We start from the raw sequence: 24,724 nt of genomic DNA, 5'->3' as shown, positions 1-24,724 counted from the left end.
ACAAGAAACCATTTAAAAGGAAGCTTACCTTTAAATGTTTTTTTTGTGAGCAGGCGCCACCAGCGCCTTCCAAGGGGCTGCGTCCCCAATGTGATGATGTCACTTAGGCATGGTGTCATTGTGTTGGGGAGTCCCCACACCCTCCTGGAATGCCCTCCCCAAGTCCTTCTGTGGTGAGAGGTAAGGACCTAGCAACCCTATCAAAGAGACACATGTGGTTCCTAAGCCAATGAGTATCATTGGTTGCTTCATTCCCGTTCTGTGTGCTGCCCCTGTCTTTCCTGTCCAGTCTCTCCATATGTTTGGAATTCTTTCCCTGACCTTGTTTTACTACTTCTTTTAGAAACCTTTTTTAGAACCTTCTTTTAGAAGAAGAGAAGAGAAGAGATTGGATTTATACCCCGCCCTTCACTTGGAGTCTCAGAGCGGCTTACAAACTCCTTTCCCTTCCCCTCCCCACAACAGACACCCTGTGAGGTGGGTGGGGCTGAGAGAGCTCTGGCACAAACTGCTCTTTTTCAAGGACAGCTGTGCCAGAGCTTGTGACTGACCCAAGGTCACATCAGCAGGTGCAACTGGAGGAGTGGGGAATCAAACCCGGTTCTCCCAGATTAGAGTCCGCACACTTAACCACTATACCAAACGGGACAAGCAGCCCCACCCCCTTTTTTAGAAAGGTTGTTAAACTGCCTCCCTTGTTTCTTCTGGTCCCCGTCCCCCCATCTCTCATCTCAATACGTACTACATGTTCTCAGCTTCCCCAAATGTTGAGAAGTCCCAGGGACAGTGCTACTAGGTTGGTTTCTTTTGAATAACAGATAAGTCTCTAAGACACTTTGGGGATGTTTGTTTTACAAGTGGAGCACAAGTGGAGGCCAAGAGGCACTCCTACATGGTAGCATAACCTCTATCCTGAAGCAGATCCCCAAAGAGAGAGACAGCCCCCTGGCCTGTGCTCCAAGGTGCTTCCCTTTCCAGGTGACACTCAGCGTGCTCTTTCTGCTTCCCTGTCTCTTCCAAACTTCGGACCACTGTTTCTTTGCGCGTGTGCATGCACAAAAACACACCCACTCTTTTTTAGTCTCTGTTAGGAATCATCTTCTCCGGGCTCTCAGGAGACCATCTCCTGGCAATTAACTCCCATTGTAGAAATACCTACAGCCATTAAGGAGCATTAAGGTCTTTATATGGCTCTCATTGCTTCCGCCCATTCATATTATTCAAAGGTGGGTGGGGGCAGGGCAGGCATTTCTGAACTTAAGTTTTTGGGGTGAGATTGCTACCTGATAGAGTTTTGCTCACTACTGGCTGAGTGCTGGGAGCCGGAGTGTCTAGAACGTGTGCTCTAACTTTGATTGCGATATCCCAGTCTCCAAGGCATATTTATGTAGTTACTTTACTTTTAGTCCACCTTTCTCAGTGAGACTCAAAGCAGATTACACAGCATAGGTCAATGCAATCAACAGGATATCTAATGAGCAATGCAATAGGACTAGGATTAACCATAAATGTTAGGACTAATTATAAATGTTAGATGTGATGTGTTAAAGCAGGGCAGAAAATGGTGCTGCATAAGTATGGAAACAAAACAGCAAGAGGAGAATAATGCAACAGATAACACATTCTATACTGGTATACTACACAGTCCCTTTCCCTTTATAAAGCACCTTCCTGAAATATTGTGTGACAGCATAGCCCTATTACATTTATAAAAATGGGCTAATGAGCAACTGTGTTTTATATAGTTTGCAGAATGACAGAAGTGTGACAGCCTTCTTGACCACCTCAGCCAGGCCGTTCCACAAAGTGAGGATAACGCGGAGGAGGGGAAGATGTTGTAAACCGCTTTGGTTCCCCATTGAGGACCAAAGCAGAGTATAAATATCTGATTAGTACACACGAGGTCTCAGTTTGGCCATATGAATGGTGGCCCCCGCAGCATCTCTTAATCTACAGAACCAAATACAGTTCCTATACATGTATAATGGGCGTACATAAGTTTTCCTGTTCTCCTAGCTGGACAGTATAGTACCCATTTTTTAAAAAAGATGCAGAAACTGTCCTGGGGAAAGCAGGAAACTCCCCCTCCCACAAAGGAAAATAGGTCTGGGAAATACCAACAGCCCGCTCTAGTATTATCCTTACTGTCTTGAGAGATTCACATTTTGTCTGAGCTGTTTGAATGTTTCTTTTGCACAAAAAGACATAGGGGTAGAACATGAGGCTCTACATTGCCCCTTCGCTCAGCTCTCGAATCCCACTTTCCTCCCCTTGAAAACTGATGCTAGCTCAGTCAGATTCCAGAGGGGTAACTGTTTTCCTCTGTTGTGGGGGGGGGGCAAGAGTCTTGTGAGCCAGTTTGGTGTAGTGGTTAAGTGTGCAGACTCTAATCTGGGAGAACCGGGTTTGATTCCCCACTCCTCCACTTGCACCTGCTGATGTGACCTTGGGTCAGTCGCAAGCTCTGGCACAGCTGTCCTTGAAAAAGAGCAATTTGTGTCAGAGTTCTCTCAGCCCCGCCCACCTCACAGGGTGTCTGTTGTGGGGAGGGGAAGGGAAAGGAGTTTGTAAGCCGCTCTGAGACACCTTTGGGTAGTGAAGGGCGGGGTATAAATCCAATCTCTTCTTCTTCTTGTGGCTCCTCAAACTGGCCTTTTAAAAAATTCTTTTGGCTCTGTCAAGTAAATCTTGATCACAGTTTTGGGGGAAAGGAAAGAATGTGTCCCTCTTCAGGCATTTCAGAGCCCTCTAGAAATTTTGGTTATCAAGTTTCTTGCTGTTTTTATCAGGATTAGCTGATCTCTTTTCCAGTAATAATAAGCAACTTATGTAGTTACTTTACTTTTAGTCCACCTAATAAGCAATTTATTCAAAGGAAGTCTATGAATGTGTCCTTTTGTCTTTCACTTCCTGGATTGTTTATTGCCGCGTGCTATAAACCGTGACAATATAACTCTGATACTGGAAGGCTCACTCGCATGTGTACTCTACAGATCCTGGCCTTTGCCCTGCAGGAGGAGAACCATTCCCTATTAGGAGTGTGCCCTGCCCCAGATGGCCCAAGCTAGCCTGACCTCACCAGATCTTGGAAGCTAAGCAGGGACGGCCCTGGCTCGTATTTGGATGGGAGACGTCCAAGGAACATTAGTGTTATGAACCAGGGGCAGGCAATGGCAAACCAACTCTGAATGTCTCTTGCCTTGAAAATCCTATGGGGTCGCCATAAGTCATCTGTGACTTGATGGCAAAAAACCAACAACAATTAGGAATGGGGTGGAATAGGGTTGCCAGGTCCTACCGGGCTGCCGGTGGGGAAATCCAGGTTCCGCTCTGTGATCTTCTAGCATGCGTGCACCATGATCATGCCACCCAGAAGAGACGTCATCATGTTGGGGATATGGGGGGGGTGACTCTCTAGTTTTTGGGCAAAACTTATGCGTTTTTTTCCTTCGAAACCATAGAGTTTGCCCAAAAAATAGAGCATCACACACACCCCAACATTCCCAATGCAATGACATCACTTCCAGGTGACGTCATCCTTTCTGGGACGTTGCCCATCAACATCTCTGTTTGGGGGTGTGGCCAGCCCAAAAAGTGGGGGAACCCTTGCTGGGGGCTGAGAACCCTTGAGGCGAATGGGGAATATTCCATGGCCTAATTCTCAAAAAGAATGGGTCTGAAGCCAAATTAACTGGTATCTCCAGAGAATTTTCCGCAAGTACTGTTTGATCTCTGCACTACTGAAGGAGCTGGGGTGGAGCAGCTGCATTTGAATCTTTGCCATGCTGAGAGTCAAAGAACAGATGAACACACCACAACCTGGGTATGCAAGCTGAACATTGGCTTTACAGTCACTACTAAAGCTGTGACGATATTTGTGTATGGGCATCGTCCCAAAAAAATAAGAAGAATGCAGTCTGTTCACATACAGTTGCATTGTCTTATCTCTTCCTGCTTTTACATATACAAATATAGATTCAGGTGGGTAGCCACCTTGGTCTGAAGCTGTATAACAAAGTTTGAGTCCAGCGGCATCTTTAAGACCAACAAAGTTTAATTCTGGGTATAAGCGCTCATGTGCATGCACACTTCTTCATGCACACAAAGTGTATACCAGAATTAAACTTCGGTGGTCGTAAAGGTGCCATTGGACTCAAGCTTTGTTCTATAAACAAATATAATAATTTTTACATGTTTGTATAACCTGCCAGAGAGGTTTAACAATCATTCATCAGCTACTGGTGTACTCTTCAGTTTATTTTGCTAGAAGTATTTTTATCATCATGAATTAGGGTTGCCAACCTCCAGGTGGGGTCTGGTTTGGTGTAGTGCCAGTTTGGTGTAGTGGTTAGGAGCGCAAACTCTAATCTTTGAGAACTGGGTTTGATTCCTCACTCCTCCTCCACATGCGGCTGCTGGTGTGACCTTGGGTCAGTTACAAGTCCTTTCAGAGCTATCATTTCAGGAGACGTTCTCGAAAGAGCTCTCTCAGCCCCTCCTACCTCACAGGGTGTCTGTTGTGGGGAAGGGAAAGGAGATTGTAAGCCGCTCTGAGACTCCTTCTGGGTAGTGAAGGGCAGGGTATAAATCCAATCTCCTCCTCCTCCTCCACCCTACCCCCCTTAGAATTACTACTGATCTCCAGATGACAGAGATCAGTTCCCCTGGAGAAAACGGCAGTTTCAGAGGATGGACTCTGGTATACCACAGAATCTAGGAGACACTGAAGTCTTTCCCCAGGTACTGCCCCCAAATCTCCAGGAATTTCCCAGTCTGGAGATGGCAACCTTAAAAGATGATATACCAAAATCTGCTATCTTTGGGGACATATCAAGAATAATTTTTAATCTAAATTTTATTTATTTATAATTTAAATGTACAGACCACCCTACCCCTGAATACACACGGCTCAGGGTGGTAAACAACATAACAACCAAAACATTCATACGTGTTTTTATCATACTTGTTTGCTCAGTACTTAGTGATCACTTCCTGTGAGTTCTGTTTTCGGTGGTCTCTTCTGCATAGCCAGTCTTCCCGTTCACACCAAAGCTCAGAGCTGCCAAGAGCAGAGAATCGACAGTCTCTCTCTCTCTGTGGTAACTTGAACCCACTTCCTGCCCTGCTTTGCAGCTGGCTGTGAGCTGTGCAGTCACTGCTGAGAGTGCTAAATAAGGACCCCTGCTCAGATACTGAGAAAATATTTGGGCGCGGGGGGGGGAGAGAGAGAAGATAGTATGGTGATAGTTTTCTCTCCTTACTGCCTTGCAGAGCAGAATGGGGCTTTTCTCGTTGTTGGTCTTAAGGTGCCACTGGACAGCAAACTTTGTTCAGAACGACTTGTTCTTCCTCAAATATTTCTTTGCAGTGGTAGGATGGGGGGAGAAATGTTTTGCCTCCTTACATATGTGATCTAAGTTAGCTGTTGTATGAAAGTAATAGGGAGTTATTTTAAACATATGTGTTTCCTAAATTTAAGGTCAAGCAGAAGAATACTAAATAATTTGAATAACCTTCCATAGAACCAATTTAGAGTCCAGTGGCACCTTTTAAGACCAACAAAGGTTTATTCAAGGTATGAGCTTTTTCATTTTGCACATGAAAGTTCATACTTTGAATAAACCTTTGTTGGTCTTAAAGGTGCCACTGGACTCTAAATTTGTTCAACTGCTTCAGACCAACATGGCTGACCACCTGGATCTATCTTCCATAAAACCAGAACCTTTGCATCCATGTTCTCTTCTCTTTGTCCCATCCTAACCCCAATGGATGCACACCTTCCCACACTGAGTGTTCCTGTGGCAAAAAATGCATGCCTAATCCAAGTTACATCACTGTTGACCATTGCGGCTTCCAACAATGGCGGTTTGATTTAAAAAACTTGACGTTAGAGGTGTTCCCATTTGCATTCTAATCAACGGTTGCTTTATTTCTTGTACAACCTTTGGTTCAAGATATTGCTCTATGGATTTTGCTCTATGGATTTGTTTTTTGATATTCCTATATGTGTTTAAGTGGGATGCATATGATTGTAGGAGGCACACTTCTATCCTCTCCTTCAGAAATTGCATTATGTGGTTACTTTCCCCTTGTTTTAGAAGCCTTAGGATCCCCAAGGAAGAAAGGTTCTGCATTGGGGGGTGGCTTTAAATGACTGCCAAAACATTCTAAACATGATCATTCACCATCAATTGGTATTAAGCAGAGTCTCAAAAGTTTTGATTTTCCTAATTTAAGAGCCAGTCAGATTGGAGTGTGGGGGTGAGACCAGCAGATCTGACAATCCTGTTCCAGTCGTGCCCCCTGGTCTATTTGTGCCCCCTTTCCATCTTCAGGCAGTGTTTAATTGACAGGTGCCAAGGCTCAATATTTATATTATTATTTTATGTTGCTTTGGTTTATACTTTATTTTAATTAGCCACTTTATAGACTTAGAATGACGGTGTCAGGGTGAAACATACCCATATGTACCTGAAAGGAAGGTGACCCTTTGTCTTAGATGACTCTTTTTAAAAGGGTACGCCCAAAAGGTTTTCTGTCACTTTACATAACTGTAGATTGCGTGCAAATATAATAATTATGATAAATATAATATGATAAAATATAATAAAAAGAATAGTATACCAAAAAGAAGAAATTCAAACGGAGTATGATCTACACATAGCAACACATACTGGTGGGAAAGAGGGTGGACTCTGTTGCATCACATCCTCATTGAGCTCCTCCCCTTCCTAATCTCCACTCTCCCTTGAAACTGCCTCCAAATCTCCAGGAATTTCTCGAGCTTGAGTTGGTAACCTTGTTAAGAACCTCAGTACTCATAGGGTTTCTATGGATTTTGTGAATATAGGCATATTATGAGAGGAAGGGCAGGAAAGGATGAGTCAGTGCTTGGGTCTGATGACCCTTTCTTACATGCCCGGGGTAATACAGATTGCCACTTGGGAGTCAGGAAGAAATTTTCCTCCAGGCCATATTGGCCAGGGATCCTGGAGGTTTTTTTGCTTTCCTCTGGGCAAAGAGCAGGGGTCATTGGGTGAGTGGGGGGGTTAGTTTTGAATTTCTTGCATTCGGCAGGGGGTAGGACTAGATGATCCTTGAGGTCCCTTCCAGCCCTATGTTTCTATGTTCTGTGGATGTTTTACCTTCCTGCTTCAGAACGGGAAGTACTCTTGTTCAAGGAAATGTGGTCTCCCATTTCCAATGAGCTGGGTCTCTGTGAGCCACAGGGTAGAGCTAATATTTTCTACATACCTACCCCCAACCTCAGTCAATCCCCTAACTGGCTCTCTAATAAGAGGATAGTTCTGAGTGGAAAGAGAGGGAATCGTACAAATGGGATTGCATTTATACAATATCCGTGTCTGTGCTGGGGGATGTACTTCTTAACCCTGATCTGAAAACAGTGGGCCTTTTTTTCTGAATGCAAGCATGACTCTGGTTGGACTGTGTTGAATTTCCACGTGGCCAGTTTTCATTTAAAGACACCTTAGCCTGTTCCCGAGCACCAAATGTGTGCCATGTGTAAACAGCAGGTAGACGTGGCTTCTGGTAACCACATGAAGCTGCTTTATGCTGAGTCAGACCACTGGTCTATCATGGTCAATATTGTCTACTCTGACTGGCAGAGGCTACCTGATCCTACTACCTGAAACTTTGTTTTAATTAGCAGTTTATTAAAAGTTAACAAATAGCAATACATATAAAGTACAGTAAAATTCAGTAATACAAATAACAATGTGTAAATCAGAATACAGACTTAATACAAGAATAGTTCACTGGGTAAACAAATAAGAGCCAGTATAACCGAACTGTTAGTAAAGAATAACTGAGTGTTCAATAAGTAAACCAATAAAGTTCATCATATTCCAAGATCAACCACTAACTGAGGAATTTCCTCTTGAGACAGCAAATATTCACGTATAGGAAACCATATAGAGGAAATGTTTAGAAGGTCTAATCATAGTATTCAGATTGTTTGTGAGCCTCGCCATGGTGTATAATTTCCATAGTTTTTGATTCCATTGTAAGATTGTAGGAGGTTGTGATGATTTCCAGGTTAATGCAATAGTATTTCTTGCTCCCTGATCCTTTTAACTGGAGACACCAGAGGCTGAACCTGGAATCTCCTGCATGCAGAGCAGATGCTCTACCACTGACCTGCAGCCCCTCCTGGACTGTATAGTCTTTTTAAATAGGATATTGGTCATATGAACTTCTGCATGAGTCTGTGCTTTTCAACGATTCTTCCTTCCAGTTGGCAGACCCTGAAAACTATGTCCCAGCACATTTTTTGTAACTTTGACATATTCCATTCCAGACTACTTGAAAGACCAGTTGGACGAGTACGTCAGGCAGCTGCAGATAGTGAGGGTCGTCCGACAGCAGGAGAGGAAGGGTTTAATCACCGCCCGGTTGCTTGGCGCAAGCGTTGCCACGGGAGATGTGCTCACCTTCCTTGATGCTCACTGTAAGTACGGTAATAGCTGATTACTTTGCCTTGCAGCCTGTTTTCATTTTTTCCCTGTGGCAAACAGACTGGTTTGCGAAACCTCACTTCTCTGCTGTGCTTGGGGCCAATTGCTACATGCATGATCTCCTCTTAATGATTCCACGTGATGGCTTGCGTGTATACATGGGTAACAGATGATTATTTTCTCAGACGCAGTCCTTTTTCTGTAGAGTCTATTCAAACGTTCAGCTGCCAGTGATCAAGTCTTGAGGAATCAAGTGATCCGTGTTTGAACTGACACCTCATGGCTGGCAGCTATTCCATCCCCCCATTCCTACACCAGGCACTCTCTCCCCCCACAAGTGTGCTTCCTTGCCCTGCCCTGTTATCACCCTGTGTCTTAAGCAGGCTTTTGCGAATTATGCAAACAAAAATGTCCTACTCTAAAGCTGCAGAGTGACTTAATGTTGCAGCTGTTCTCTGAACTATGATAGGTCTTGTGCATACCTAGGCTTGCCAAGTCCCCCCGGGGGGCAGGGAAACCCCCACCCCAGAGGCCCGTTCCCCGCCGGCAGCGGATTGGGTCCCGGGGGGAACCCCACGCCGGCGTGCGCATCACCAGGAAGTGACGTTATGACGCCGGGCACGCTGGGGGCAGGGCCAGGGTCATCCGAGGGAAAACTCTATGGTTTTCCCTCGGATGGTCGTGGCCCCTCCCCAGCATGCCCGGCGTCATAACGTCACTTCCTGGTGATGTGCGTGCGGCGCGTGTGTGCTTTGCGCGCGTGCTCCAGCCGCAGACCTGGAGTCCCCCAGTGAGAAGATTTTTCCACTTGGCAACCCTATGGATACCTTTATTAATTGTATTATTACTATTATTTATGCACCGTTCTGGCAACACTGAACGTGCCTATTTATGTAATTTTTAAAATATTTGTATTCCATCTTTCCAGGTAGCTTACAAATCCAAAGCTAAAACGTACAAAGTGCAATAAAATGCCAATAATCCCCCTTCCTTGCATTCCAACGATAGCAGAGTTGTGGTTAAAGTAGACTGATTTCTTACAAACTGAAACCTTTTTCTGGAAGTAGGGTTGCCAACTTCCTAGGTGGGGCCTGGAGTTCTCCTAGATTTACACGTGATCTCCGGACAATGGAGACCAGTTCCCCTGGAGAAAATGGCAGCTTCTGGAGAAAATGGCAGCTTCAAAGGGCAAACTCTGTGGTTTACCATTCTAGATCAAATCCTTCCCCAAACTCCCCTCTCCACAAGCACGGCCTGCAAATTTCCAGGAATTTCCCAGGCCAGAGTTGTCAACTCTATTTGGGTGCCCCTCAGGCATGACCCTCTGTGGATTTCCTTAATCTAGAAGAGACGGGGTTTGGAAAGCGAAAATTCTGTCACAGATCATCTTACTTTCTTTTTCTGTGGAGTACCAATCATGAATAGCATTGCTGTTGGGGTTGTGGGCCCTTTGAAGGTTTTGGGGGCCCTGGCAGACACCTGACCTTACCACCCACTGGAGCCAGTCCTGGAAAGCTGATGATTATCCTGCCCACAGTGCCCGGTGGCTGGTAGAATGGGCCCTTGATGTTCAGACAGCCTGAGGTAAAATTTAATTGAGGAAACTGTAATTTCATAAATGACAAAACTGCGACAGAACTAACTGGGCACTTACTAGGGAACAAGCCATGGTTTCTCCAGTTAAAAGGACTTGGGTAGTGAGACTTAGACACTGAGACACCACGCCCTGAGACCATGAAGAGCCCCAGCCATAAGAGACAATACTCGGCTAGACCAACCACTGATCTAATTCCATATAAAGTGCCTTCATAGGTTCATGTGGGTGTAGCACTGATTTTTTTAAGGTTATGGAAGTTTCCAGGCTGCACCAAAATTTATTACAGGAATGCAGGAAGGTTTCTGCACTTACAACACAGTGATCGCATTGTGTCATTTACACAGAACTCTTCTGTTTGTGTATGGGGAGGCTGCGGAGATACAAAATAAGGCCAAGGCCAATGGTGCAAGTAAAGTAAAAATATTATTTTACTACGCAGCTAAAAATTCCCTACACGTTTTGCCAACTGGTTTCTTTAGGGGAATCTGTTAGTCTTCTGATGTTCCTTCAACAAGAGTTCGAGTTCAGCTACAGCCCTTCAATGTAGTTTAGTTTGTTTTGAAGCCTACAGTGGCTATTCCTGGATCCTTTTAGCTTCCAGATCAAAAATCAGAAAACTATGGAGAGAAGATGCTCCAGTGTTGCGCAACTCTTCCAGAGTAGAATCTGGCAGAACTGGCCACCAATATAATAGTAGATTAGACCAGTATATGCTGAACAAAATGTATATTGTGAATATGCATCCACGAAACTGAGTTTTATGTACATCTGTATGGTAACATGATTGCAATTCACCCCCTACAAAAAATAGTTCTGTGTGCCAGCCACTGATTGGAGGGAAAGCATTTGCATGAAATAGCTGATTTTTCTGAATTGCAACATTTTGGAATTTTTGCTTTTAAAAAGTGTGATTGCAACCTTTTTTGTTTTGTTTTGTTAGGTGAATGTTTCCATGGTTGGTTAGAGCCTCTCTTGTCCCGCATTGCAGAGGAACCCACAGCTGTGGTCAGCCCAGACATTACCACCATTGACCTGAATACCTTTGAGTTTTCCAAGCCAATTCAATATGGGAAGCAACACAGTCGAGGTAACTTTGACTGGAGTCTGACTTTTGGATGGGAGTCCATCCCTCAGCATGAGAAGCAGAGAAGGAAGGATGAGACCGACCCAATCAAGTAAGTCCATGCTGAAAGTACCTTCAATAATTAGTGTTTCTCTTTGGAGGCCCTCCTCTACCTGGCCCCCAAACCTCCCACCCCTGGGCACCTGGGGGGCCCTCCCTCGCCTGCCCTACAACCTCCGAGGTCCCAGGTATTTGTACTAGATGAATGAGAGCCCCCAAGGCCCCAGAAGTGGTGGGTTGTTGGCCAAATCGAGGAGGGCCCCAGGACCCCAGAGTAGTGGTATGTGGGCCAGGTGGAGAAAAGGGGAAATAGATTGTAGTGTGCTGAAATGTTGATACAGACTCGAATCAGTACTGTCCCTTTCTCTTCCTGAACACTTTTAATCTTCATGGCTATTAAAAAATTTAAGCTGATGAGACCATGGGGGTCTAACTGGATGACACACCAGGAGTTCATGTATGCAGTTTCCAGAATTTATTTTTAAATCCTAGGTGTGCAGGGGCCTGATATGGATTGGAATTGCTAATAGAAGCATCAGATTAAGCCTTCTCCCAGCACTATAAGCTTTCCCATTGGGGCAAATGGTTCCCTGGGGTCATTTTAGATTGGAGAGACAGCACATGGGAAGAACCAACACTGCCTCACCCTTGCCCCATTGTTCCAATCCAAATCCAGGCCACACATGCCTCATGAGTTGTTTTTTAAAAAAACAAAACCCTGTGCGCTCCATATGTGTAACTTCCAGAGTGTCATCCAAGTAGATCTTTAGTATGCTACAGCCCTGACCTGGATAGCCCAGGCAAGCCTGATCTCATCAGATCTCAGAAGCTAAGCAGGGCCAACCCTGGCAAGTACTTGGAAGGGCAACCTCCAAGGAATACCAGAGCTCGGGGCGCAGAGACAGGCAATATCAAGCCACCTCTCTGAAACGTCTTAGCCCCACTAGGGGTCACCAGAAGTCACCATGACCTCCAGGCTCGCAAGGACACCCACGCACACACAATACCCCACAAAAAAGATATTTAGTGTGCTTTGGGGTTTGTGGTTGTTGCTGGTTTTTATTGCTAGTTCGGTTTTTGATGTTAATTTTAGTGTTTTAAATGTGTTTCCTGTTTTGAGCTTTCTAATGTCAGCTTCCTTGGGTGCTTTTAAGAAGGAAAGTGGGTATACATTTTCTAAATGAAGGTGGTTTTTAGAGTTTTGGCTAGCCCTTTTAGTGGAGTAAATACTTTGATGTGTGTAAGAAGTTTCTTGTATTTATTTCTTGTATTTATTTTTTCACTGTGAAATACCTTGGGTCCTTTTCATAAGAAGAAAGCCAGGTAGAGGTGTTTTAAAATTAAACAACACTTATGTATTTGAGATATTTATATTTCCCACTCTCAGCCAATTATGACTGTCAAAGCACCTTGCATTAAAATCAAACTCCACGGGGGGGAAACCCACTAAACAATTGAAAACAAGCTAAAGTACGAACAAAGGGTGGAGAAACTGCCGTGCACAGTATTGGATTGCTTGCTCACTGCATGTGCAGAAGCATACTGTTTTGTGCATGCACACAATTCAATTCCCACTTTCCTCCCAGGAGGCTGAGGATGGTTGATGTATATGGGGGTTATCCTATTTTAGTTTCACATCTCTATCTCACAGGCTGATCCCACTGAACATTTCTATGGATGGAAGGGCACGCGGTTTTGCCAATTTCAGCCTCCCACAGCATACTTTTGATTCACCTCCATGCAGGGGTCGTTTCGTAGAAAAAAAGCTAGGGGAACTCATTAGCATAACTCATTAGCATATGCCACACCCCCTGACATCAGGGGCCCGGCGGTGGACCTGCAAGGCCAGCGGGAGTGCGAGGAAGCCCCGCCAAGGCCCTCCTTGGCCCCAGGAAGGCAGGGGTGGGGAGAGGCGGGGAGGAAGCAACTTACCCTCCCTCTTCTCCTGCCTCCTCCTGGCTGAATGAGGGCTGGAAGCAGGATGGCTGGAAGCAGGGGGCGGGGCTTCGTCGTGTGCCCCGCCCCTCACCCGGGGGGACTGCGATCCCCCGCGATCCTTCCCAAATCGACCTCTGCCTCCATGCCGTTCAAGGCGGGGTCCGTGTCCCCCCAGGAGCAGCATTTTGGTGCATTTGAAGCTGCAACAGGATGGGGAAGACAAGGATGATCTCAATGGGAAGATACCCTCCTGAAAGAAATACCATCCCTCAGCAGATATGTTCCATAGGAAGCAAACCTGTTACTACCCCACAGTGAACATTGTGGCTGAACAAAGATTTGAACCCTGGTCTGCCTGGTCTAAGTCTCTGTCCATTACCCCGTACTAATTGTATTACCCAAGGTATCGATTTTGTACTAATTATTCACCTAAGTTGGATCATCTTTGTGAGAGAGCTTAAGGTGGCCTCTGTGTGCTTGGAGGATTGTGTGCATTGGCCCTGTGAGTGTATTATTGTGGATTATGCTTTTATCACATTACTACACAAGGCAGGCTGGAATGTAAAAATTGCAGAGCTAAGTAAAGGCTCCCCTGACCTGGATAGCCCACGCTAACCTGATCTCATCAGATCTCGGGAGCTAAGCAGGGTCGGCCCTGGCTTGCAGTTGGATGGGGAGACCTCCAAGGAATGCCAGAGTCGTGACATGGAGGCGGGCCATGGCAAAGCACCTCTGAATGTCTCTTGCCTTGAAAACCCCATGGGGGGTCACCATAAGTCAGCTGTGACTTGACAGCCAAAAAAGAGAGAAAAGGTTAGAATAATTCAGTTTTTACTGTCTCTGAAAGAAGTAATTTGCATTGCATGTGATTATAGGGAGAATCTACCCCAACTGCCCTGTGGGCTAAGATGTATGTGCACAAATGGTTGTATTTCATGGAAACTGAAGCACTTGAAAGAAAGACTAGTTTTTTGCACACGTCCTGTCTTAAATTTTCATACAGGTTACCGTTGTGTAAGAAACCCTTGAAACGTCCGTAGATGACCTTTTTAGTGGATCCATCTTGCATTCAGTTTCTTCTTGCTTTGACACAAATGCTGTATTGATCAGGGACCTCTTGGTGAAAAGGGAATGAACACAAACTGGCATTATCCTTGTGATAGCACTTAGCTTCTGAAGCAAAACGGGCATTATGTAAAATGGGTCATCACAAAGAAAACAGCAATTAGTATGAAGCAAGTGCCATTCACCCCCTTTTCACCGGTGGATAGGAGGCGTACCCAGCAAAATCAATCTCAGGTTTAGTACATGAAGCCCAATAATCCTCTGAATCTATCTTGTTCATTGGTTGCACTGCCCAGTGAGATCTGTGATCTTTCCCATGGAAGCATTTGGAAATGAAAGCCCTCAAAATAGCTCGATCATGCCATTTTACAGCTTAGATGGTCACTGGGGGGGCAGGTTGGGATGTGGGATGGTGAAGGGATGTAACCTCCTTCGGTCTTGACAGAAGGGGGGTCATTATGAATGTCATGACTACAAATGAAAGGACCTGTTAATTCGCCTCCGGCTCCAGACGGGTCATGCTGTTTTGTGAAGCTTCTCATTAAGAGATCTATTATTTCCTTTCATCTTTTGCACAGTTATTGCAAATTCAATCTTCTCAATGCATTCAAAATACCTGGTTTGTATTTTCTAAAAAAAATCTGGTCATGTTGAGTTTTAAAAGCAAAACACTCCAGACTTTTTCCTGTGTCGTAAAAAAAACGCCTGAGGGAGAGAGTGAGAACAGCTGACATTCTTTATGGAGTATAAAATGTTGTTTGGTGTGTATAGATGGGAGTGGTTAGTTGGTCGTTGCAATGTGTGCCTGTGGTCATCCATAGATGTAGAGTTTTCTCTTTCCTATTCCATCTGAGGGCTTTTCTACACAGGACATATATTGTGAGTCAGGTCGGAAACAGCCTGACCTGTCCCGCAGTCACGCTTTCCATCAGGGACTCATCTCGGAAAGCCATCCCATCACTAGAGGCATATTCGGAGTGCCCAAACAAGGGGAGGAGGGGTTTCTACCTTCCATCCCACACTGTTTTCCAGAGTAGAAATGGCCACAGGAGGGGCTGTTTTCCTATATCTCAAGCTCCATTATCCTCAGTCACGTGATACGAGGACATACGGTGCCTGAGATGGGGCAAACAGCATCCCCCACAGCCATTTCGGCTCTGGAAAATGACAGCAGAGGGAAAGGAGTACAGTGCTATTGAGCAATGGAGTGTTTTCTAAGGTGAACCCCTGATGGTACATGTGATTGTGTGTCAAGTCTGGGAACCCCCAACCCAACTCATGTCTCATGTAGACGAAACTTCACAGTTATCTCTAGTTAAGTGTTTCAGTAGTGCTTCAGAGCTGGAAAAAACTATCTCCAAAAGTATTTATGTCTTCAGATATGACTTCATGCACCAATGTCCATGACCATGACAAATATTTTTTCCTTCCCCTCAGTGCCTGGAATACATATATTCTAATGTCTGGAGCCATTTTGAAACTGTGGTTAAGTTTTCTAAGTGACCACTTATCCACATATGTGTTCATATAGCTCTTTTAAAAGACTTTTTTAAAAAATGTCACAATTACTTCTTGCTCCCAGCATTTGCCTAACATTAAAGAATATGTTCTGCTTTCCTTAACAATCCTGCACTTGTAAAAGGCTCTTTACAAATCTGGTATTGATGTCAAGTAGACCTCATTAAGTTATAGTAAGAAAAGAGATGTATTCACAAGGACTTCAATTTCAGGTAAAAGTACAAAATTGTATTAAGGATTATTGTTACAATACAGGAATAGAACTATGCAAGGACTACATTGTAGTTACTTATATTCCGTCTTTTCGTTCTCAAGAACTTGTTGCTCATGAAAATAGATACATAGACATATCAGAAGAAATCAAAGAAACCAGCTAATGCCTAACAGTGTATCTACTTATTCAAAATGTAGCAGCTAAAGCTACTAGAACAGGGGTGGCGAACACGCGGCTCTCGAGCCGCATGCGGCTCCCGGCCAAAATTAATGCGGCTCTTTGCCTCTTATCATCATTTTGTATATTGTGGCTCTGTCGCGTTCCTCCTTGGTCTTGGGGGTGGCGCCCCCAGTGGCCGTTGTGGCACGACGTGAGTGGGCCCCGTGAGGAGCGGTGTGGCTCTGGAGGCGAGGGTTTGGAAAAGACGGGGTAGAAGAGGACCTCAGAATGGCAGGGGGCGGGGTTGACGTCACCCCGAGCGCCCCTCTGCCGACACTCCCGCACGACCTCTGGCACGCTCCGTCTCTCTTTCCCTTCTCTCGCTCTCTGCCAGTCGCTCCGTGTCGCTCCTCCCCGGTCCCTTCTTACGCCCGCCTTTTATTTCCTCCCCCCTCCCACTCCCGGGCCACACCACTCTTCCACTCCCAGCCCCGCCCCCCTTTAACAGAGGAGACGCGCGCCGCCGGGTAGACGCCCACCGGAAACGCGCTCCCTGTCATCTGGTCACCGTTGAGGCTGCGCCGCCGGCCCTGCTCCCCTGTCGCAGCTTCTGTCACGCGTCTCGGGCCGGGGCTCTCGCCAGCGCGTCCTGCGGTCGTCTCGTGCAGCCGGGCGTCTTCTGGGGAGGTTCGGCGTTGGGGCGCTGCCTCCCTCTCCCGGTCTTCGGCGCTGGTGTCGGCCGGTAGGTCGGGGTGTGGGGAGTTCCACTGCGTGGTGTGGCTCTCTGACTCTCACAGTTTAAAATTTTGGCTCTTTTTGTCGAACTTGTTCGCCACCCCTGTACTAGAAGAAGAAAAGTTGGGTTTTATGTCTTGCATTTCTCTACTCTGAGGAGTCTCAGAACGACTTTCAATCAGCTTTCCTTCCTCTCCCCACAATGGGCACGTGGTGATGCAGGTAGGGTTGAGAGAGTTCTGAGAGCCCAAGGTGACCCACCTGGCTTCATGTGGAGGAGGAGTGGGAAATCAAACCCAGTTCTCCTGATCAGAGTCCTCCGCTCTTAACCACTACACCACCACTCTGGCTTTCTACAGGGGTGTTGAACTCATTTGTTATGAGGGCCGGATCTGACATAAATGGGACTTTGTTGGGCCGGGCCATGTGTGTCATAAAATGTAATGCCAGGTAGCAGAGATACAAAATGTATAAAGAACACAGACAAACACAATTAAAGATATTATTTTCTTACTGAAAATACAAACATGCTTAAAACAGTAACACTCTTGCAATATTTTGTTTATTTAACAGTCTTTGGTAACTGACACCTTCCAAACTTTCCCCCGCCTTTTATTTATTTATTTATTTATTTATTTATTTATTTATTGTATTTATAATTTATAAACCACCCTCCTAAAATGGAAAGGTGGGGGAATAGTGGGATTTGGCACTGCAATTTCCCCCCCCGGTCTACTCAGAGTGGCAGTGGCTCTCCAGGGTCCGAGGGGTTTTTTTACAGGGTGGTTTGAGATAATAATTTTGGGGGATGTACTAGGATTGCCTATTGGAAACAAAGCAAATAATGGGAGCCAAGAATGCCAATTGACTTGCATGGGCTCCACTGAAATACATTGCAGCACAAAAAAAGTTGCAGACAAAATGCGGGATGGATTTTTCATTAAGGTCTCTGGGCTCACACAGACTACTCTGGGACTGGAATGACAGCCCCAGAGTGGAATGATGGTCCCTGGGAGTAGGAGAAGCATTCTGGAACTGGAATGACAGCCCCCAGAGTGGAATGACAATCCCTAGCAATAGAATCTGTACTCTGGGGCTGGAATGACAGCCCCTGGGAGTAGCAGAAGCATTCTGGGAATGAAATGAGGGCCCCCAGAGTGGAATTACAATTCCAGAGTGGAATTCCATTCTCAAAACGTGTCTGCTACTCCTAGGGTGAGGACAGGCAGGGAAGGGAGCGGAGAGGGGGAGAAGAGGGCCAAGGGCTGGATTAAAGCCCTGGGTGAGCCCGTTCAGGCCCGTGGGCTGTAGGTTTGACACCCCTGCTCTACTAGGAGGAATGAACTGACCGGATGATGTTTTGGTAGATCTCCATTGGCTACTGATTTGTCCAGGCATAATTCCAAGTGCTGGCTATCAGGACACTTTCTCCCATGTGAACATGGCCCCACCAGTTAAGATCACCCTCAGAGATCCTGAATTATGTGCCCACCCCAGCTGATGGAAGAAAAATGTGTTTGTACCTGAGACAGAGCCTCCGCTTTAATGGTGCTGAGGCTCATGTAGTGCCAATGTTGAAACCTTTTAGGTACCAAATAATTTTTTTGTGTTTCTGAGCTTTTAGGAAAATTTTCTTCTCTTAACCTGCCCCCTTCCCCGCAAGAAAAAGGGTTTTCATAGAATCATAGAGTTGAAAGGGACCTCCAGGGTCATCTAGTCCAACCCCCTGCACAATGCAGGCAATTCACAAGTGTTTTATGACACTGTTGCTTTTAGGAGATTTTATTCTATGTTTATATTCTATAAGACCTGTTGATATTGTAAAGCTCTTTAATAGTTTTATCTGCCAAATTTTACTTGTTGCTGGCTTATGCTTGTATTGCATGTGTGTGTTTGTGTGTGTATTTTTACTCGTTCGGTGCATTTTGTAAGCTGCTTTGAAGATATTTGTAAGAAGGGAAGCGGTATACACAGGGCCAGTGTCAGTATATCCTCGGGGAGGGGGCAGTTGCCAGAGCCTAGAGTTTACGGCAGGGCCTACTGCTCCCCCACCGCCCACTCACTTGCTAGCATTGCACCACCCATGCTGCATGCACTGCCCGGCGCCACTGGGGACATGACTGCAGCTTCTGTGAGCATGGGCAGTGGGGGCAATTTTTGAGCAGAGATGGGAAGGACACCTAAGCCGGTAGGAGGTCTACAAGTAGGTGGGAGGGAAGGAGGCCAAGAGTGCCTGGTGGAGGACAGAAAAGGAGGGCCCTGGGAAGAGTCTGCCCAGGATCCCAAAAACCTGGAATCAGCCTTGGGTATTATTATTTTAAACGACTGTAAAACAAGTTTAAAAACATAGACCTAAAATTAAAAGATAGACAGTGAAGAGCTTATCACATGAATAAATGTTGTAATAATCAGAACCTACCTTGGTGTTTAGTCATGCCGGCCACATGACCACGGAAATGTCTTCGGACAGCGCTGGCTCTTCGGCTTTGAAACGGAGATGAGCACCGCAACCCTAGAGTCGGATTCGACTGGCTTTCGAGCAAGGGAACCTTTGTTGTTGTTCAGTCGCACAGTCGAGTCTGACTCTTCGCGACCCCATGGACCAGCTCCCGCCAGGCCCTCCTGTGTTCCGCCGCCTTCTGAAGTTTGCTCAATTTCATGTTCGTTGCATCTATGACACTGTCTAACCATCTCATCCTTTGCCATTCCCGTCTTCTTTGACCTTCTCAAGAAGGCCAGCAGAGACTGTGCCAACATTCCTTTTGGGTGAATGTAATCCGGATTTTATGTTCCTGATATTCAAACCACTCTGACCCCCATCCAGTGCCGTCTCAAGTGCATTAATGTCAGTGACACTAATTGCACAGGCTTTCTGCTGGAGCTACAACATTTAGCCAATTAATCTGTTAGATTAATTGCTTAGATACCCTGTTGACTGAAGTGTCCCTGGCTAATCAGGATGGCAGGGTTAACTTTGCACACATGACTTCTGCTGAGTCAGACTGTTAGTCAGCACTGTCAATTCCTACTGGCAGCAGTTCTCCGGAGTTTCAGGACAAGGCCTTTCACATCACCTGCTACCTGATCCTTTTAAGTGGAGATGCCAGAGACTGAACCTGGGACCCTCTGTGTGCAAAGCAGATGCTCTGACTTTGAGCCACGGCCCCTCCCCAAGTATAATATGTCGAGTATAAGAACTGGGAAAAACTGCAGGTAGCAGGTGCTACCGCAGAACAGCTGTACCCTCTGAACTCACACACAGTAGGGAATGGCCTCTTACAAAATGGGGCGGTATAGTGCATGGGTAGCAGTATACTCTATAGTTGCTTTAAGGGAGAGCTCCCTAGTCTTTCATAACCCATGCAAATAAATATGTTGGGCTCTCCTCCACTGCCTTCTATGACTGGAGTCTCCCCCATCCCCCAATCATGATTTCCTCCCCCCACACACACACAGCCATTGGCATTTCAGAGAACAGTAGGAAGACAGGACATCTTACATTACCAGTGGCTGCAACAGAGAGTAGGTATATGTGCCTGCCACCAGGAAAAAAAATCCTTGTTGCAGAATGACAGGTTGTAATGCCTTCTTCTCAAAAACATAAAGTATGCCCTCCATTTCTGGATAAAATTTGTGTGTGAATAGAAATGTTTCAGTTAATTAGTAGATTACCCATCCAGATAAGATTCTTCAATCAGGTGACTGCATGCCTTTTATAAAGTTGATTACACTGGGATACTAAACAGGGGTATAGTCAAAGGCATGGACTTTATTATTCCATTTCATTAACTGTAGAGCTGTCCTCCAGTGTAAGGGACCATCTCAAACAGAATGAGCCCCTTCTGCCAAAGGAAGCCTCCTTGTGCCGGCAGAGCTGTCGTTCGCAGAACGGAATCGTAAGCTCTCGTCCATACTTATTTCTGATGAGTAAAAACAACAACAGGTGTTTTTCCCCCCTGTACAAGAGCAGGATAATGAGGGCCCTGACATGAAAGAAATGGGGTCTGTTCCTTTCTCTTTCAAACCCTGCCAGCCTCTTGTCTGCTTTGGCAATGGGCAGCTGTGGAGTCATTAAGGTAACCAGTAGCCCGACCTCTTAAAGCTTGAAATGACCTTGAATTCATAAAGTGGGAGACATTCAATACCGAGCCTTGGCCCTCATCGTCTGCGATAGCGAGACGAAATCCTGTTCCTTTTGGCCTCAAGTACAGCTCCTCTTTGTGCAAAGGTCAGACAGGAGACTGCTCTGGCCCAATGAAAGGAGCTCAGGAACTCCTCTCTTTTTACCCCCCTTATTTCAAGAGAGAAAGAGGAGACGCTAGTAGCTTGGCTTTTTAGCAGCTCCTAATCTCCCACAGGCCCCTCTTGGTTAAGAACAGAGCCCTTTCTGGAAAAGAAAAGAAACAGCCCTGTCGAACCGACTGTGGGCTCTCATCTCTGCTTTTCTTATTTTTTTTTTAACTCGTCCTTTGTAAAGTTGGGAGAGGTAACTGATTATGAAAGCAGAGGGCAGAGTGAAAAGCTCTGTCCCCAAGTGCTCTTATTTATGGCTCTGTAATATGCATTTACAGTAATGATAGCTGAGGATGAATAAAGCACCCCCACCCCGTCTGCCTGAAAACAACACTCTCCAAAGCCTCTAATGAATGAGCGTCTGTCCTAAACATCCGGGTAGTTTCTGCTGCTTTTTGATGTAATCAGCCAAGTCATGCTTCACATTCTCTTAAGTTTGTGTTGTTGTTGTTGTTGTTGTTTCAACTGTTTCGGGCCCAGTCAGTTTCCCTCCTTCAGCGAAAAGGTCCATCCTCTTTTCTAGTCACAGCAAGGTTAAGATTAAAGGATCCGAAGAAGAGATTAAAACACAGAACTATATTTTAGGTTACCATCCCGCAATTTTTTTTGGAAGCCAGATAAATTATTTGGTATCTCTTTGTTACTGTGCCATTGATGCTTCACAAACTATGAGTTCCTACCCTAAAATTTGAGGCAGGAGGTGGAAAGTAACAGGGAAATAACACGTGTTGATTCCAGCCACGCATATGCTGAAGCTTAATTTGAGCGCAGATTTGGTTTGTTCATAGAATGAAACTGAACTAGAAATTCGCAGACTTTAGTACATACATCCTCCCCCTCCTCACATTAGCAGATCAGTTCTTGAAAACTCACTTAAGAGATGGCTCTTACAAAGCTCTCCAAATCCTGTTCCAAAGTTTCAAGGATATTGTAGGAAAGGGTCTGTTCCTTCCCAGAGATTTCATCTCCTCAGGTGATGGAACTCTGGATGGGGCCTGCCTGCCAATTGTAGCTGAGGGACTGAGGTCATGGCTGCAATGCCAAAAGGGGGGAACTGTGTGAACAAGATCCCAGGACCCACAGAGCTGGGCATGTGATGTGAATTGTTTCCAACATAATGTTTAGGTTAGGTCTGGAGGATGATGTGAGAAATGTCCCAGATGAAATCTTTCAAGACAAATATGGACAGTCATGACCTTGTCCGAAAATAGGTACGGAGAAAACAGTCGTGAGAGTCTGACCCACAAATCAAGGTAGTCAACGAGACTTACAAAAAATTGTCTCCTATATATTGCTGCCAATAAACACGACATAACAACAGTGAACAAATATCCATCAAATCATAAGAAACTCCTTGTATAAGAATAAATCTCCTGGGATCCATCATAAACTGAGTAGCATATTCGCAGCCCGAATACTTTTGAGATCAGCGTCCTACTACTAAATGTGTCACATTATTCCTGGTTCTGTGATAGCACTATATGAGCATGAAAGCTCTAGTGCCACTGCATAGAATATTTCCTGAGGAAGATCTGATTTTTGAAACGTCGTTATAAAATCTGGAGACAACGTTGATTTATTCTTATACAAGGATTTTCTTAACGATTTGATGGAATTTGTTCATTGTTGTTATGGAGTGTTTATTGGCAGCAATATATAGGAAACAATTTTTGTAGGTCTCGTTGATTACCTTGATTTGTGGGTCAGACACTCACGACTGTTTTCTCAGTACCTGTTTCCAGAGGAAATCCTTGTCAGAGGGCCCGTGGTGACACTTGATGGCCCTTCAGCAGAGACAATTGAGTAGAACTGTTCTCTGAAACCTGCTGGTCTAGAGAGACGAATAGTCCGTTATGCCATACAGAAAGGGCCACTTAGAATTTCATGGAGGAATTGAAGCACTGACCGGCAGGGAAAGAACCCTGCTTACATTTCCTCTTCAGCACCTGACCGAGGAAAGCCAGACTTGCCTGATCTTGTCAGATCTCAGAAGCTAAGTAGGATCAGTCCTGGTTAGTATTTGGATAGAAGGCTGCTAAGGAATTCCAAGGTCGCTACGCAGAGGCAGGCAATGGCAAACCACCTCTGAACATCTCTTGACATACGGTGTCATCACAAGTTGGCTGCGATTTCATTGGGGGCGATCTGTCTCTTGCTCATCTTGACATAATGTTTGTAAAACCATGTTCCTGTACATCTCTCTTTTTGTACAGGACTCCCACATTTGCTGGTGGCCTGTTTGCCATTTCAAGATCCTATTTTGAACACATTGGCTCCTACGACGATCAGATGGAAATCTGGGGAGGAGAGAATGTGGAAATGTCCTTTCGGGTAAGAAAGAAAGCTCTGCTTGCTGCAGAACCAAGGGATGGTCATAATACCTTCGAGCTATACCAGTATATCTGGTACAGGACCAATTTATTTACTAGCTTTCTAAAAAAACAATTCCACGGAAAGGAGTCATTTAATTAACTGTTTTTATCCAGCTTTTCTCCCACAGTGGGGACTCACAGCAGCTTGTGATGTAAAACGTGCATTAATACAAGTTATGTAACAACATGTCACAGTCCCACAGAGGCCTCCAGTTCAACTTAGCATGGGTGAAAAGCCATAAGAGCACCGTGGGCTTGGTTCTGCATGCATGACACATATGAGGCCAAAGGGTTAAAAGCCAGGGGCCATGATCCCTTTAGCTTTTGCCCTTTGACTCATACCTGTGGCCAAGCCCAAGTTTTAAGTTACCTGCAAAAAGGGCAGGGCAGGTGCTCAGCCCAGGGCTTATTCATCTGGCTCAGATGCACCCGTTTTCCTCCCTTATTTTCTATTTTTTGTTGTTTTTTCGGCACTTGAGGAGGAACAAATTGAAAAATGAAATCCTGACTAAGGCTTGTAAAATGCCAACGCTTATACTATGAGAGCCAACTTAATAACTGGAAGACAGTTATAATTTCTTTTGTGGCTCATGTTTTCAGAATGCTTTTTAGGGCTGGGTTTTATTTTAATTCAGTGGTATTCGCACCACGCATCACAGATTTGCAATAACCATCAACTAAAAAAGCCACAATTACTTCCATCCCTGGCATCACTGCACCTTGGGGAGCCTAGCAGTTTTTCCTTTATTATAATACTTTTAATTAGAAAAACAGGAGATGCTGTGCGAATGAAGACTGAAATCAGACATACATGTGTGATGAACCTGTACATGAGCTACAACTATTTTGATTCGATGAAGCTTGGTTTCAGATCTGATATTTCTTCCCCTTACAATAGAGGTGTTTTTTTTTACTTAACTATGTGCCAAGAGTGCCTAATAATCTGTGCATTATTGTCCTACATCTTATCACAACTGCTAGAATTGTGTTTGTGAGGCACTGGAAGCAAGAATGAGCACAAAAACGTTTGGAGGCCTATCAGCTGATTAGATTAACAGCTCTAAGGGATGGGAAAGACACACAGCAGACTGAGCTGATTTGGAAACCTATAATGCGAAAGTCATGTCAGCTTGTGGAATAGGGTCTTTGTTTTGTATTGCATTGTTTTAGAGGCTGGCCGCTTTTCTGTTCCTTCAGTGGTAGCTGTTTCAAGGTGGGAGTCTGCCAGCCACA

General features: G+C 45.2%; 1 protein-coding gene across 1 annotated transcript in view; it reads left to right on the top strand.

Moving 5' to 3' along the window:
* GALNT6 (polypeptide N-acetylgalactosaminyltransferase 6) overlaps positions 1–24,724 on the top strand; it is a 97,488-nt gene that overhangs the window by 59,206 nt on the left and 13,558 nt on the right. Inside the window, exons 4-6 of the mRNA XM_015407692.1 lie at positions 8,321–8,470; positions 11,015–11,249; positions 23,333–23,450. Of these exons, the coding sequence (XP_015263178.1) occupies positions 8,321–8,470; positions 11,015–11,249; positions 23,333–23,450 (503 nt within the window). The remainder of the gene's footprint in view (positions 1–8,320; positions 8,471–11,014; positions 11,250–23,332; positions 23,451–24,724) is intronic.

The sequence above is a fragment of the Gekko japonicus genome, unplaced genomic scaffold (assembly GCF_001447785.1).
Source record: "Gekko japonicus isolate JY-2015 unplaced genomic scaffold, Gekko_japonicus_V1.1 scaffold1692, whole genome shotgun sequence".
Classification (NCBI taxonomy): Eukaryota; Metazoa; Chordata; class Lepidosauria; order Squamata; family Gekkonidae; genus Gekko; species Gekko japonicus.
The sequence above is the reverse complement of the archived record's forward strand: the minus strand, read 5'-3'. Positions and strand labels throughout refer to the sequence as shown.